The sequence below is a fragment of the Balaenoptera acutorostrata genome, chromosome 5, assembly GCF_949987535.1.
Source record: "Balaenoptera acutorostrata chromosome 5, mBalAcu1.1, whole genome shotgun sequence".
Lineage (NCBI taxonomy): Eukaryota > Metazoa > Chordata > Mammalia > Artiodactyla > Balaenopteridae > Balaenoptera > Balaenoptera acutorostrata.
In genome coordinates, this window is record NC_080068.1 from 130,860,172 (window position 1) to 130,875,758 (window position 15,587).

Sequence of the window (15,587 nt, forward strand, 5' to 3'; positions counted from 1 at the left end):
TACCAATTCAAGAACACCAAAGAAAACTCAACAACAGCTAAACCCACGGCTCATGGGGGAAAACTGCAAACATCCTGTCCTCACTACCCTTGCTAAATGCAACATCTTCCTAAAACTCTTAAATTTGTTTTCTCAAATGGTACCCAAGTAGAAATTTGACTTTATAAACACTGGCACTGGAAAAAACAACTTTGGATTTATTAATTGTGTATTACATTACTGCTGTGCAGGCCTCCTGAGGCTCCGTGACTCCTGCTCGATTTAAACCATTTTTGAATTATTGAATTCTACAAATTTAGAATTGAATATCCTTCCCTGCCTCAATCTCCACTTTCTCTGGAGAAGCCATGGTTCTGATATCTTAAGTGGAAGTACTTAATTCTGTCTCTGTCTCTCTCACACATGTATTAAAAACTGATCTATGCATCTATATAGCTTTAGCACTCTTCCTGCCTACTTAACTCCCCATTTCCACTTGGAAAATCTATTTGCAGTTTGACAAGCCTTTTTCTAAGGTCCTTCATGATAACCTGTCTCTAATTCTACAAGCTTGTATTATGCTACTATTCCCTTCTCTTCCTTTGTTTCTGTCACAATGCTTTCTCATTCTTGGGTCTTTTCACATGTTGTTTCCTTTCCCTGGAATAATCTTTCCCCTCCTGCTTATCTTAGTTATCTCTAGTCAACTTTTGGAATTCAGCTCAATTATTGATCCTACAGGGAAATTCTCTTACCATCTATCTAGAAAAAGCTCTCATAGTGCCCTACGTTTTTCCTAAAGGGCATTTATTAGTTTGCAAAGATACATTTAAAGTTTTCCCACCTCCATGCAAATAAGTTTTTAAGGATGAGGACCATGTCTTTTTTGTTTACCATGACATTTTCAGCACCTGAATCATAGTAAGGATGTCAAAACATATCTGTAGACTGAATAAATGATAGCTTTCTGGTATCAAAATTTAGTCTTCAAACAAACCCCAGATACTTCAGCTGATGCAATTCCGATTGTTAAACTGGACAGGTCTACACTGATGTTGGAAGGATAAGGACCAAAACAACCATGTCTTCCATAACAACAGAAGTCCTACTAACGATTCAATTCAGAATGTTGAGTTGGAAAAAAGGATTTATGGTCTCCTTCCCTTCTTCTTCTGTGTCCTTCCTCTGCAGAAAACTACTCAAAAGTAGACAAGATTGCTAAAAACTATCCATTTCCTAATTTTATATTTTTATGAGGGGTATTCAGACCACAGAGATATGGAGATCCTTTTCAGAAAGTAGGGAGAAGGAGTTAGGAAAAGAGAAAGCTGGGGCGGAAAGGACAGCAGTGGATTTAAGATCAAATGAAAACTTCACATAATAAGTTGTTAAGGTTCTCAGCCAACTGACCTCTCAACATCCAACTGTCTTGATCTTTTTGGCTCCTTTCAGTTTATCTATGAAAGATCACACTCTTTTTCAAGGGGGAGAAAAGCCGCAAAGTGTAGCACTAGATTCCTATGTTGTCAAAGAAGGAATCGGCTACAAAGGAGCAATTTATCTGACAGCCCTCCTCCATAAAATAGAATTTACAGCTATCTAGTTACAGAACTTTTGTCCCTTATTTACCAATGATTCTTCTCTTAAGCTAGATGCAGACTTGGCACAAAGGGAGCATTTTTGGTAGCTAAGCTTTCTGTCATCTTTTTGTTTTCCAAGAAACATCAGTTACTATCCTGAATGGTTAAAGATAGAACAGGTGCAGTATCAAGTGGGGAAATTCATCATTAATAGCTTTTAGTTATTAATCCATATGAAATTTAAAATATAAGATGAAGATTTAACATTTTTTCACCGAAGTACATTGACTTTTTTTTAATTATGTAAATGTTTCAGTGTGGAAACTTTCAAGCATACACAAAATAGAAAGACTATTACAATGAATCTCTATACGCTGATCACCCAGCTTCCATAATCATCAAACTCATAGCCACTCCTGTTCTACCTATAATCCTACCCACTTTTTCTCTGCCAAGATTTATTTCTCTCTCTCTTACAATGAAGTACATGAATCTTCAGGATACAACCAACTTTTACATGTATACTGACATACCAGAGTCACCACCCAGATTTAGGTACCGCAGGAGGCTCTCTCACATGCCCTTCTAATCAATATTCACCCACCTAAAATGTGACCATTATTCTGATCCCATCCTTATAGGCAATTATGCCCATTCTTCACTTTCATATAATGAAATTAATAGACTATAAGCTTTTTTATGTCTGGCTTCTTTGTCCAAATTTATGTCTGTGAGACTCACCCACCATTGCTTATAGACATAGTTCATTTTTTTCTTCTATTCCCGTACATGAACACACCACAATTTATTTATATCATCTCATGTTGATGGACATTTAAGTTATTTTCAGGGTTTGATATGATTAAAACTTCTATGGATATTCTTATATACATGTTTTGATGAACACAAGCACTCATACCTGTTGGGTATGTAGCCAGTATTTTTTTTTTTTTTTTTAATATTTATTTATTTATTTACTTATTCTTGGCTTTGTTGGGTCTTCGTTTCTGTGCGAGGGCTTTCTCTAGTTGGCGGCAAGCGGGGGCCACTCTTCATCGCGGTGCGCGGGCCTCTCACTATCGCGGCCTCTCTTGTTGCGGAGCACAGGCTCCAGACGCGCAGGCTCAGTAGTTGTGGCTCACGGGCTTAGTTGCTCCGCGGCATGTGGGATCTTCCCAGACCAGGGCTCGAACCCGTGTCCCCTGCATTGGCAGGCAGATTCTTAACCACTGCGCCACCAGGGAAGCCCTGTAGCCAGTATTATTATTATTTGGCATAGTATGCATGTATGTCCAGCTTTAAAACATACTGCCAAATGGTGGTTGTACCAATTTACATTCCCCAAAATAACATGAAAGTACCAGTTGTTTTACAACTTTGTCAACACTTGATATTGTCAGTTTTAAAATCTTAGCCATTCTGGTAGCTATGCAGTAGTACCTCATTATAGGTTTAATTATATTTCCCAGACATATAATGAAGTTGAACATTTTTTCATATATTCTCTTTTATAAAGCGTCTATTTAATTCTTTTGCCCATTTTTGGAAATGGGGTGTCTGTTTTCTCCTGATTGTTAAACGTTTTTTCCTTATTAATTATTTCCTTATTAATTGGTGAAAGTTTTTATATTCTAGAAATGAATCCTTTTTTTTTTTTTGGTTGTATGTATTATAAATTCTTTCTTCCACTTTTCACTCTCTCAATGGTGTCTCTTTTGATGACTTAAAAATCTTAATTTAAAAAAAAAAAAAATCTTAATTTTAATGAAATCCAATTCATCCATCTTTTCATTATAATCAGTTCCCTGTGCTGTTTAAGAAATTCTTTCTTAAGGTCATGAAGATTTTCTCCTTAAGTTCCATCATTTAATATTTCACATTTAGGTCTACATGGCAGCTCAAATTAATTTAAATGTATGGTGTGATATAGGGGTCAAGGTTTATTTTTAAAATATGGACCCAGTTGATCTATTATTATTATAGCATGATTTATTGTAAAGATCTAGCATTATCTGTCATAAAGATAATTCTTTCCCTATTGAACTTCCATGGTGCCTTTGTTATAAACGAGGTGATTATGAAAAGTGGGTTTGTTCCTGGACTTTATTTTGTTCCATTGATCAGGTCGATTATTCTTATATAGATTACACACTATCTTAATTACTATACCTTTCTATCAAGTCTTGATGTCTGGTAGTGTGACTTTGCCCCTTTGTTTTTCAAAGATTTCCCATAGTCTAAAGCACAAAGCACAAGCTTTTTTGCATGATATGTAAGGGTCTCTTTTTCAGAGTTGAAGCTTTTCTAAATAACCACAGTGTCTGATACTTGCAAAAGGAGGCATCCAATAAATATACACTGATATGAATTAGGTTGGAATGTGAGTTCTTATGAGAGCTCATAATAACAAGAAAAAAGTGAAACACTAATGTTACCACCCCATATCCTTACTATGAAACTGGAAAATATAGAGCTTTATCATAAAGAGTTAATGCCACTTTTTACAAAAGTCACATGGAATTGCGGAAAGGCAAGCAACATGTTGATGGTGATACCTGCGCTTGAAGCTCCCTCAAACAGGTTATCATGTTCCTATTGCCAAACCATGTAAGCATTAGAGTAAAGAAGGGGGGAAGGAGAGAGAAAATAAAAGGGAATTTTCTTCCAGAGGAGATTTTTGTCCCTTGCTTTCTTCCTGTCATGGAATTTTTAGACTACCTATGAGGGGTTCTCAGATCACACTGACGTACCATCCACTATACAGCTAGTTTTAAGAGTTCTATTTTCGAGACGCTATTATGGAGGGAAAAGAGAGCACGGCAGTCCGTAAAGTTATCTAATCTATAGTTTTGCTAGCACTGCTTAAATTGCTTTGGCAGGAATATCAGTGCATTTCATGGTTGGAAAAGAATTTTTTTGTGTGTGAATAGTGAAAGCAATCATTTTCAAGTATGCTTGCCAAGTTCTACAATAAAGAAAAGACTGGCTAACACTCTGCATTATGATTTAGTGCTATCTGATGAGAAGGCAAAAAAAAAAAAACCAAAAAGACCTTAAAAATGTTTTACTAGGTCTCTGTGAATATTCTCTATATTTTGATTTTCACAAGTATACATTTAATTCTAACTAGTTTTGAAAATACCTTTAATTTGGCTTTTTTTTGAGCCTCGAGAGCAATCTTTCTTAAATCCTCAGTCTGTTTCTGTAACTGCTCATTTTCCTGCTGAAGTTTCAGCCTTTGTTCACTGACAAATCCACAGTTCTCTCTCTCAGACTCCAATACATTTTGAAGTTTCTGAATCATTTCTTGGCAACGTGATATCTCTTCCGAGGAACTGAATAAAAAAACAAAACAAAAGGAATCTTTAAACTTAATGATCTGTAATAGAAGTCAAGAAGTCTGTCTATATTTTATACTGTAGACCTGTTTTCTTTGTTCTGAGCCATTTCTCCTCACTATAAACTTAAGCTATGTGGTTTCACAATGTTACGTTACACCAGGCAAATACGTTCAATTTAAGCAATCTTAACTAAGGATAGATAAGCTGAACTGTTATCACTCACCTAGAAAGTCAATGTGAAACCTCTTTCAAATTTTTTACTAACACTGAGAATCACTGTGTAAAGAGGACTTCAAGGGGACAAACTAAAGCTAATGGTGAGGAAGGTGGAGTAAGTAATAGTCAAAACTCCTTTCATTATCAATCAACTCTGTAGGAAGACATTAGCTGACTACAATAAATTATGAACTATAATAAGACCCAATTCATATTTTCCTGTTACATGTCTTAGAAATGGTTTTTATAAACTTCTAGTTGTATAAACTTCTTGTTTTATCACAGGTTAAATAGGTTATATTTCTTGAACTTTCTCAACAATGGATTATTGAGTGACACAACCTCCAGACATGTATCTTGTTTCAATATACTGCTAATTTTTATTCCTATCTTTTAAAATTTCCATCTTTTCAATCCCAGATAATCAAATACTGTGAACATTCCCTGGTCAATAGGTGTCACAGGGAATATATAAGGTCCTTTACCCACATAATACTTGTAGCCCCTTCTTTCGTATCTCAACCTTGGCTGATCCTAATGAAATGATGGATCTAGGCAATGATCCTCAAGTCAGAAAGATGCTGAGATCAAAAACAACGACACATTATGTGCTTCCAAACAGGAGTCCAAAATATTACCATTTATGAAGCATTCTTACAAAAAAAGTGAAAGCTGAATCAGATCAAGCCTCTTGATTTAGTTATTAGTTTTTAGGAACTGCATGGGGCAGGAAATAAGGTAAATGATACCACATATATGCATGTAGGTAGAGGAAACTCTACAATACTAACAACCCAGTTTTTCAACAAATTATTTATAAGAAAAAATAGAGAAAGGAGGAGATTCTTAGAGAAAAAAAAGAAATATATATATATATCCATCCCCATATGTACACATACACACACACACACACCACCTTTCCTTTATCCATTCTTCTGTCAACAGACACTTAGGTTGTTTCCATATCTTGGTTACTGTCAATAATACTGACTGCAATGAACATGGGAGTGTGGATATCTCTTTGAAACAATGATTTTGTTGCCTTTGGATCTATACCCAGAAATAGGATTGTTGGATCATATGGCAGTTCTATTTTTAATTTTTTGAGGCACCTCCATACTGTTTTCCATAGTGGCTGTACTAATTTACATTCTCACCAACAGCGTAGAAGGGTTCTCCCTTCTCCACATTCTTGCCAACACTTGTTATCTTTTGTCTTTTTGACAACAGCCATCCTAACAGGTGTGAGGTGATACCTCACTGTGGGTTTGATTTGCATTTCCCTGATAATAAGTGATGATGAGTACCTTTTGATATATCTATTGGATGTCTATGTCTTCTTCTGGGAAAAATCTGTTCAGGTCCTTTGCCCAATTTATGTGTTTTTTTCTTTTTTCTTTTTTTTTTTTTGCTATTGAGTTGTTAAGTTTATTACATATTTTGGAAATTAACTCCATATCAGATGTATTATTGGCAAACATTTTTTCCTATGTCATAGGTTGTCTCTTCACTCTGTTGACTGTTTTCTTTGCTATGCAGAAAGTTCTTAGTTTGATGTAATTCCACTGGTCTATTTTTGCTTTTGTTACCTGTACTTGTGGGGTCATATTCAAAAAAACCGCTGCCAAGACCAACGTCAAGAAGCTTTTTCCCTATGTTTTCTTCTGGTAATTTTATAGTTTCAGAACATACACTTAAGCCTTTAATCCATTATGACCTTATTTTTGTACATGGTGTGACATAAGGGTCCAATTTTTCTTCTACATGTGGATATCCAATTTTCCCAGCACCATTTATTGAACAGATTATCCTTTCTCCATGTGTGTTCTTGGCACCCCTGTCAAAGATCCAGTGACTACAAATGTGTGTATTTATTTCTGCATTCTCTACTCTGTGCCATAATCTATACATCTGTTTTATGCCAGTATTGTACTGTTTTGATTACTAAAGCTTTGTAATATATTTTGAAATCAGGAAGTGTGATGCATCCAGTTTTTTGTTCTTGCTCCAGACTGCTTTGGCTATTCAGAGTCTTTTAGAGGTTCACTATGAATTTTAGGACTTTTTTCTATTTCTGTGAAAACACCATTGGAAATTTGATAGGGATTTTATTGAATCTATAGATGGCTTTGTGTAGTATGGACATTTTAACATTATTGCTTCGTTCAGTTTATAAACACATCTTTATATTTATTTGTGACTTTGTCAACTTACTTCCTCAATGTTTTTTAGTTTTCAGTGTACAGGTTTTTCACTTCCTTGGTTATAAATTCATTCTAAGCATTTTATTCTTTTTGGTGGTATTGTAAATGGAATTGTTAATTTCTTTTTCATATAGTTTGTTGTTAGTAAATTCATGTATTTGTTCTAATGGCTTTGTGGTTGAGTCTCCAGTTTCAATATATGGGATCATGCCATCTGTAAACAAAGACAATTTTACTTCTCTTCCAATTTAGATACATTTTATATTTTCTTCTTGTCTAATTTCTCTAAGACATACAGTATTATGTTGAATAGAAGTGGCAAGTGTGGGCACTCCTGTCATTTTCATGATCTTTAAAAAAAAACTTTCAGCTTTTCACCACAGGGTATGACATTAGTTGTGGGCTTGTTATATATGGCCTTTACCATGTTGAGGAACACTTCTTCTACATCTAATTTGTTGAGAGTTTTTATTACGAATTATATTTTGTGAAATGCTTTTTCTGTATCTATTGAAATGATCATACGAATTTTATCCCTCATTCTTTTTTTTGTTTTTATTAATTAATTAATTTATTTATTTATTTTTGTCTGGGTTGGGTCTTCGTTTCTGTGCGAGGGCTTTCTCCAGTTGCGGCAAGCGGGGGCCACTCTTCATCGTGGTGCGCGGGCCTCTCACTATCGCGGCATCTCTTGTTGAGAAGCACAGGCTCCAGACGCGCAGGCTCAGTAATTGTGGCTCACGGGCCCAGTTGCTCCGCGGCATGTGGGATCTTCCCAGACCAGGGCTCGAACCCGTGTCCCCTGCATTAGCAGGCAGATTCTCAACCACTGCGCCACCAGGGAAGCCCTATCCCTCATTCTTTAATGTGGTGTTGCATCACATTTATTGATCTGTGTATGTCAAAAGCATCCTTGCATCCTAGGTTTTAATCCCACTATGATCCTTTTAATACACTCTTGAGGTTTTTTTTTTTTGGGATTTTTGCATTTATGTTCATCAGCGATATTAGCCTGTAATTTTATTTTCTTATAGTATCTTTGTCTTGCTTTGGTATCAGAGTAATGTTGGCCTCATAAAATGAGTTTGGAAATGTTCTCTCTTTTTCAATTTTATGAAAGAGTTTAAGAAGGATTGGCATTAAATCTTCTTTAAATGTTTGGTAGAATTCATCAGTGAAGCCATCTGGTTCTGAATGTTTCAAAAATCCAAGGAGGTTTTTGATTACTGATTCAGTCTCCTTAAGAGTAACTGGTCTGTTCAGATTTTCTATTTCTCATATGGTTGTATGTTTCTAGTAATTTATCCATTTCTTCATGGTTGTCCAACTTGTTGGCATATCATTGTTCATAGTAGTCTCCTATGGTCCTTTATATTTGTGTGGTATCAGTGGTAATGTGTCCTCTTTTATTTCTGATTTTTATTTATTGAGTTTTCTCTCTTTTTTTCTTAGTCTAGTTACAGGGTTGTCAATTTTGTTTATCTTTTTAAAACACTAAGTCTTAGTTTGGTTGATCTTTTCTATTTTTTAAAAAAATTCTCTATTTCTGCTCTAATCTTTGTCATTTCCTTCCTTCTCCTAACTTTGGGCTTAGTTTTTTCTTCTTTTTCTAGTTCCTTAAGGTGTAAAGTTGGGTTGTTTATTTGAGATCTTTTTTTTCTTAATGTAGGGCATTTATCACTGTAAACTTTCCGTTAAGAACTGGTTTTGCTGCATCTCATAAGTTTGGTATATTTTGTTTCTATTTTTGTTTGTCTCAAGATATTTATTGATTTCCTGTTTGATTTCTTCTTTGACCCACTGGTCGCTCAGGAGTGTGATATTTAATTTCCACCTATTTGTTAATTTTTCACTTTTTGTCCTGTTACTGCATTTCAGTTTCATACCATTGTGGTTGGAAAAGATACTTGATATAATTTCAATCTTATTTAAATTTGGTAAGACTTACATTGTGGCCTATCATATGATCTATTCTGGAGAATGTTCTGTGCATGCTTGAGAAGAATGTGTACTGTGTTGCTGTTGTATAGAACGTTGTTAGGTCTATTTGTTCTTTAGCACTGCCCAAATGTGCTGTTTTCTTATTGATTTTCTGTCTGGATGATCTACCTATTGCTGAAAGTGAGGTATTGAAGTTCCTTAGTATCATTGTTTCCCCTCTATTTCTCCCTTCAGTTGTTAATATTTGCTTTATTATACTTAGGTGCTCTGATGTTGAGTGCATATAGTGTTATGATTGTTATTTTCTCTTGACAAATTAACCCTTTTATCATTATAAAATGACCATCTTTGGTCTTGTGATAGTTTTTTACTTAAAGTCTACTTTGTCTGATATAAGACACCCTGTTATCTTTTGGGTACCCATTTGCATGGACTATCTTTTGCAGTCCTGTAACTTTTAGTCTATGTGTTTCCTCATATTTAAAATCAGTCCCTGGTAGGCAGTGTATAGCTGGAACTTGATTTTTAATCCATTGAGCCTCTCTATGTATTTTCATTGGAGAATTTAATCCACTTACATTAAAAGTCATTATTAATAGGTAAGGACACAACTATTGCCATTTTGTTAATTGTTATCTGTTTTGTAGTTCCTTGGTTTCTTTATTACCATTTTGTTGTCTTCTTGTTGATTTTTGTACTATGCTTTCATTCCCTTATCGTTTGTGTACCTATTACACATTTTTTCTTTGTGATTGGCATGAGGCTTACATGAAACATCTTAGTTAGTCTATTTTAACCTGGTAACGACTTAACTTCAATCACATAAAAATCTCTACAATTTTACTTCTCTGCTCTCTCACATTTTATGTTACTGATGTATAATTTACATCTTTTTATATTGTATATCCATTAACACATTATTGTACCTACTGTTATTCAAAAATTTTTTTATCTTTTAACTTCTATACTAGAGTTAAAAGTGATTATGTACCACCATTACAGTGTTAGGAGTATTCTGAATTTGACTATATACTTATCTTTAAGACTAAAGGTTTATACTTTCACGTTTTTACGTTGCTAATCAGTGTCCTTTCAACTTGAAAAACTCCCTTTATTATTTCTTGTACAATAAGTCTAGTGTGAGGAACTTCCTTTTGATCTCTTTTTTTCTGGGAAAGTTTTTATCTCTACTTTGTTTCTGATGGAGAGCTTTGCTGAGTATAGTATTCTTGGTTCCCAGTTTTTTCTTTCAGCACTTTGAATATATTATGCCACTCTCTCTTGGCCTGCAAGATTTCTTCTGAGAAATCCATTGATAGTTTTATGCAGGGGTTGAAGGAGTCCCTTGTATGTGATGAGTCCCTTTTCTCTTCCTGTTTTCAAATTCTCTTTTTTTCTTTGACTTTTGACATTTTGATTATAATGTATCAAATGAAGCTCTTGATGTTCATTCTATTTGTTGTTCTTTGGTCATCATGGATCTGGATGTTCATTACTCTCCCCAGATTTGGGAAGTTTTGTTATTATTTCTTTAAATAAACTTTCTACCCCTTTCTCATTCTTTGCTCCTTCCAGGATTTTCATAATGTGGATACTGATTCACTTCAAGATGTCCCATAAATCATGTAGGTTTTCTTCCCTCTTTTTTCATTCTTTTTTCTTTTCTTCTCATTGCATGATTTCAAATGACCAATCTTCGAGTTTGCTGATTTTTCTTCTGCATGACCAAGTCTGCTGATAAAGCTCTCTATTGAGTTTTTCAGTTCAATCGCTGTATTCTTCAGCTCCAGGATTTCTGATTGGTTCTTTTATGGTTTCAATTTCTTTGTTAAACTTCTCATTTTGTTCATGTATTGTTCTCCTGATTTCATGTAGTTGACCATCTGTGTTTATTAAGTTTCCTTAAGACAATTATTTTTAATTTTTTGTCAACAAATGGATCTCCATTTGTTTTGGGTTGATTACTAGAGTCTTATGAGTTTTCTTTGGTGGTGTCATGTTTGCTTGATTCTTTGTTGCTATCTGTGCATTTGAAGGAGCAGACTCCTCTTCCAGTCTTTAGACTGGTTTTGGCAGCTAAAGACCTTCTCCTGTCTTGTCTCAGAACTGATGGGACTGCCTCTGGGATCACAGCTAAGCGGGACTGAAACCATGTCATGTGGCTGTTGCCAGGTCCATGGTTGGCAGACCTGTAGCCAGGGGTGCAGTCAGGTGTTGTGTCTGTTAGGATTCTAAGGTGCTCCTGCCATGTTCACTGGGCTGGCCTATGGGCAGGCAGAACTGCTTCTGGACTGTGGTAGGGTGGGACTAGAGCTGGGTCACAGACTGCTTCAGGGATCATAGTCAGGTCTGAGGCCTGTAATGGGGGCATCTACAGGAGTGGCTTCTGCTGGGTCCCTTGGGTGAACCCCTGGCCATGTAAGACTGCCTCAAACTGTGGTAGAACAGGGCTGGATCCATGTCTTGTGGCTTTTGTTGGGTGTGCAGTCTGGTTACCAGGCAGACTGGCAGACTTGTTACCAGGGGCACAGTCAGGTGTGGCTTCCAGTGGGTCCATTAGTGCTCCCATGAGGTTACTGGGCTGGTTCCCGGGTGGGCAGCATTATGTTTGGGCTGCAGGAGAGTGGAACTGGAGCTGGGTAATGGGAATGCTTTGGGGGCCACAGTAAGGTCTGAGGTTGGCAGGCCTATTACTGAGAGTACCTATAAGGGTTCCTTGGGAAGGGGCTAGGTGCGGGACCGGGCAAGGAGGGCTGGAGCCAAATCCACAGGAAGATGGGGCTGCTTTGGGTTCATAGATGGGACCATAGTTGGAGGGCCTGTCACTGGTGTGCAGGCCTGCCTCCTCATTTTTGGGCTCCACTAAGGCTTTGCAACCTCCTACCTGGATTCCAGTGCTCCCACAAAGGCATTTTTGTCTATGAATGCCTGCCAAATATTTGTTTCTGTGGAGAGACATGGGCTGGGGACCTCCTATTCTGCCATACTGCTGATATCAGTCCTCTTTATTTTTAAAATACCTATTAAACATATTCTGTAACAGAGATCAAAACTTCATGCAACTTAAGTAAGTTTTACTATAATAAGTAATACTCTGGGGGGAAAAGGTAGAGAGATATTCAGAATGGATAGGCCAGATTATAAATTTATCATTTTAATAGACAATGTAATAAATACAAATGATGGATTATTACTGAATATTCAATACCTCTAAACTGAATATAAAAGCAATAAATATAAGCAGACTGCTGTAATAGCTGCATAGTTAGTATGAAAAAAGTGATCTTATGAACATCCTATTTAACTGCCAGAAACAAGAAACTTAAAATAAAATGGTACAGTATTGTATCTTTTCTTCCTGAAGAAATTAGTTTTCAAAAATAATCTTAAAAAAAATTCTATTTGGTGCTAAAAAGTCTTTTTTCAACATAAGATATAATTATGAGTCCTATAAAAAATAAAAAATCTGTCAAAAATTGTATGAATTCTGAAAATCCAAAAGAATAACTTACTTTATTTCAAGTTGTTTGATTTTATTTTCTGCTGTCTTAAGTCTTAGCTGAAGATCATCTTTTGAACGCTCTGCAACCAGGCATCTTTGGTGCATTTCTTCTAGTTTTCTGTAATCATTTTCATTTATTCTGCCTTCAAGGTAAATCTGCAGAAGAGGCTTATATGTATACTACTCTGAACAAGGAAATTATCTTAAGAAATTATACAGTTTAGAAACTGAAATAAATGATGAGAAATAAAAACTCATGATCATGTGTTCATCTGTCCCATTATAACATTAAAATATATCAATAATTAATTTTGGTTGTTTCACATTTACAAAATAAAATGCTGAAAACTGACATATAAAGTAATTGCTTATTTTTTGAAATTATTCAGGCTCATTGTACTATTCAAATAGTTTTAATAAATGTTAGAAAGAAATATAAAATAGCTGAAATTAAAAAAATACTCTAAATGTTACCACTTGGAGACAACTGCTTTGATTCTTTGATGAACATTTTTAAGACAATTCTGTATTGCAATATTCAAAAGTACAGACACATACTGTGGTGCAATGAGTAGAACTATCTGAAGGTGAGTCCAGAATCTCACTCTAGGTTAACCAGACAATGATCTAGCTGAAATGGGGGTTTCCCCTTCCCTAGCAGAAGTGGTTGTATTCAAGCTCTGCTTCCTGTGAGACTGGGCTTCCACCTATGACAGAGAGGCTGTAGCATCCCATGAACTGCAAGGTCTCCAGGTGCTAGGCAGTTCACATTTTCAGACACACCCTACACACAAGTACCCTCCAATCCAGAATGCTTGGCCAAGTAACCTGTATCTTCTCCCACTGACAAGACTGCTTTGTCACTCCTGCCCTACAAAAAGACAGAGTATCAAAATGTCAATGTCCTGCTACTAAAATACAGACCTATACTGCAGGACCAGCAGTATTTTGACTATAGCATACTTGTCTGTGGAACAGTGGGAGAAGAGAAAGCTGTGACTTTTCTTTACCTGTTGCCTTTAGTCTTGTAGGTTTTACATTTCTCCAATAAAGCCTATTCCTTAACCTATGCAATGTTATATTAAAAAAATTCATCCCAAACCCTGATGGCAGGTCCAATCTAAGTGGGACCTATTCCTATTCCATAACAGAGGGAAACTCAGAAGGGATCAACCTTGTAGGAGTGGTGACCATGAATGGCCTACCCTGAACATAACATGTATATTTCTTTTTTCTTCCCCCACAAATGGGATTATATACTATATTCTCCTTTGTAAATTACTCTTTTATTATCTGATGTTGTCATAATCTTTTTATGTCAATAATACAGATATAACACATGTTTTTTATAACACATAGCTCTTCTTTGAAAATCAAACTCTGACTCTACCATTTACTATTTTTTTAACATTGGGTAAATTACTTAACCTCTCTATGAAAGTTCCTAATGCAGCACCTAAAACACAATTTGATTTGCTGAATCAAATTTAGCTCTTTTTCTCCCCAAGGTATTTTAAAAGAGTGGGATATTTACTGCTAAATAAAAAAAGTTATCTAAGTAAGAAATAAATTTCAAACTATAGACTTCTTGCAATATTCTTTCTCAAATGTCACTGGGGTAAATATTCTTTCCTAACTATGATTAAAAATCTGTATTTTTAAAAAGGTAAAAATCATAGCAATTTATAATTTTTTTGGTTATATATACTTTTTATATTTATAGATGGCCTACACCCAATAAGAGTTGGCAGAAAATTTAAAAAGAGAAGACAAAATAAAATTTAATATTGGGATGAGGTCTAAGCAAGGAATACAGTTACTTTGTAAAATTTATACCTTTAAGTAAAAAGTTCAAATAATGTGGCCACTCTTGTTAAGAAATGTATACAGGCAATACCAGTACTTTAAACGCAGATTCTGAAAATATTCCAAGCAAATAAAAGCACTCACCAGGAGAATACTTATAATATAGGGGTTGCTAGTAGATAGTATGATGAAAGCAGACAGTAATGTTGAATACTTGCAGTTGGGTTTTAGGTAGTTATTTTTTCCTTTTTCTCTTTACCTTTTCTAGTTCTTCTTCCACTGCTTTTTTCTCCCTAATGGCTCGTTCAATTTGGCCTTGTTTTTCAGCACACTCCTATAAATTCAAATCATGTTGTAAATAAATATATTTGTAAAACCTTAAGAAAAATGGGGAAAAATAGAAAAGGAAAATGATATGTTCATAATTAAGAATACCACACTTACCCTTATTTGTATAGCAGGACCATACTGATTATTAGGAAAAAAAAAAAAAAAACCAAACGACAAACTCAAATCATCAAAGAACTACCTATCTCAGGATTTCAGAGATCACCTCTGGCATAGAATGCCAAGGAGTTCTAAGTAAACATACTAGATAGAAAATAGAGGTTGAGGGATTCTGGGGAGAAAAAAATAAATGAGACCCCTTTCTCATATTACAGTTTTCCTTTTCATATACTCTTACCACATATTTTAAAAGGTAACATAGAACTAGACAGTGACACAACACCACAGGATAACCTATGGCCTAAAAGATGCATGGGTATATAAATTCTAGAACAGTTAATTTTCTTTTGCAAAACTTATAAGCAGCCAATGGACATAGTAAAGATATTTTATTAACATGAACATAAAACATTTCTGACTCGAAAGGTTTTAATCAGTAAAATCAAACAAGCATATCAATACTCAATAAAATTTAAAATTTTGCAAATGAGACTGAAACTAAGAACAATCATTATAACAACTGGCTCCTCATAGCTATTTGTTTTTCTCTATTTATTTTTGAGAATGGGTG

The 15,587-nt window shown here is 35.2% G+C and overlaps 1 protein-coding gene across 2 annotated transcripts in view; it reads right to left on the reverse strand.

Moving 5' to 3' along the window:
* The window catches only part of SCLT1 (sodium channel and clathrin linker 1), a 237,467-nt gene that overhangs the window by 69,132 nt on the left and 152,748 nt on the right, over positions 1-15,587 (reverse strand). For both annotated transcript variants that reach the window (XM_057547507.1, XM_057547506.1), the window contains exons 15-17: positions 14,829-14,903; positions 12,774-12,919; positions 4,702-4,894 (exon numbers count right to left, since the gene is read on the reverse strand). In XM_057547507.1, the coding sequence (XP_057403490.1) occupies positions 4,702-4,894; positions 12,774-12,919; positions 14,829-14,903 (414 nt within the window). The remainder of the gene's footprint in view (positions 1-4,701; positions 4,895-12,773; positions 12,920-14,828; positions 14,904-15,587) is intronic.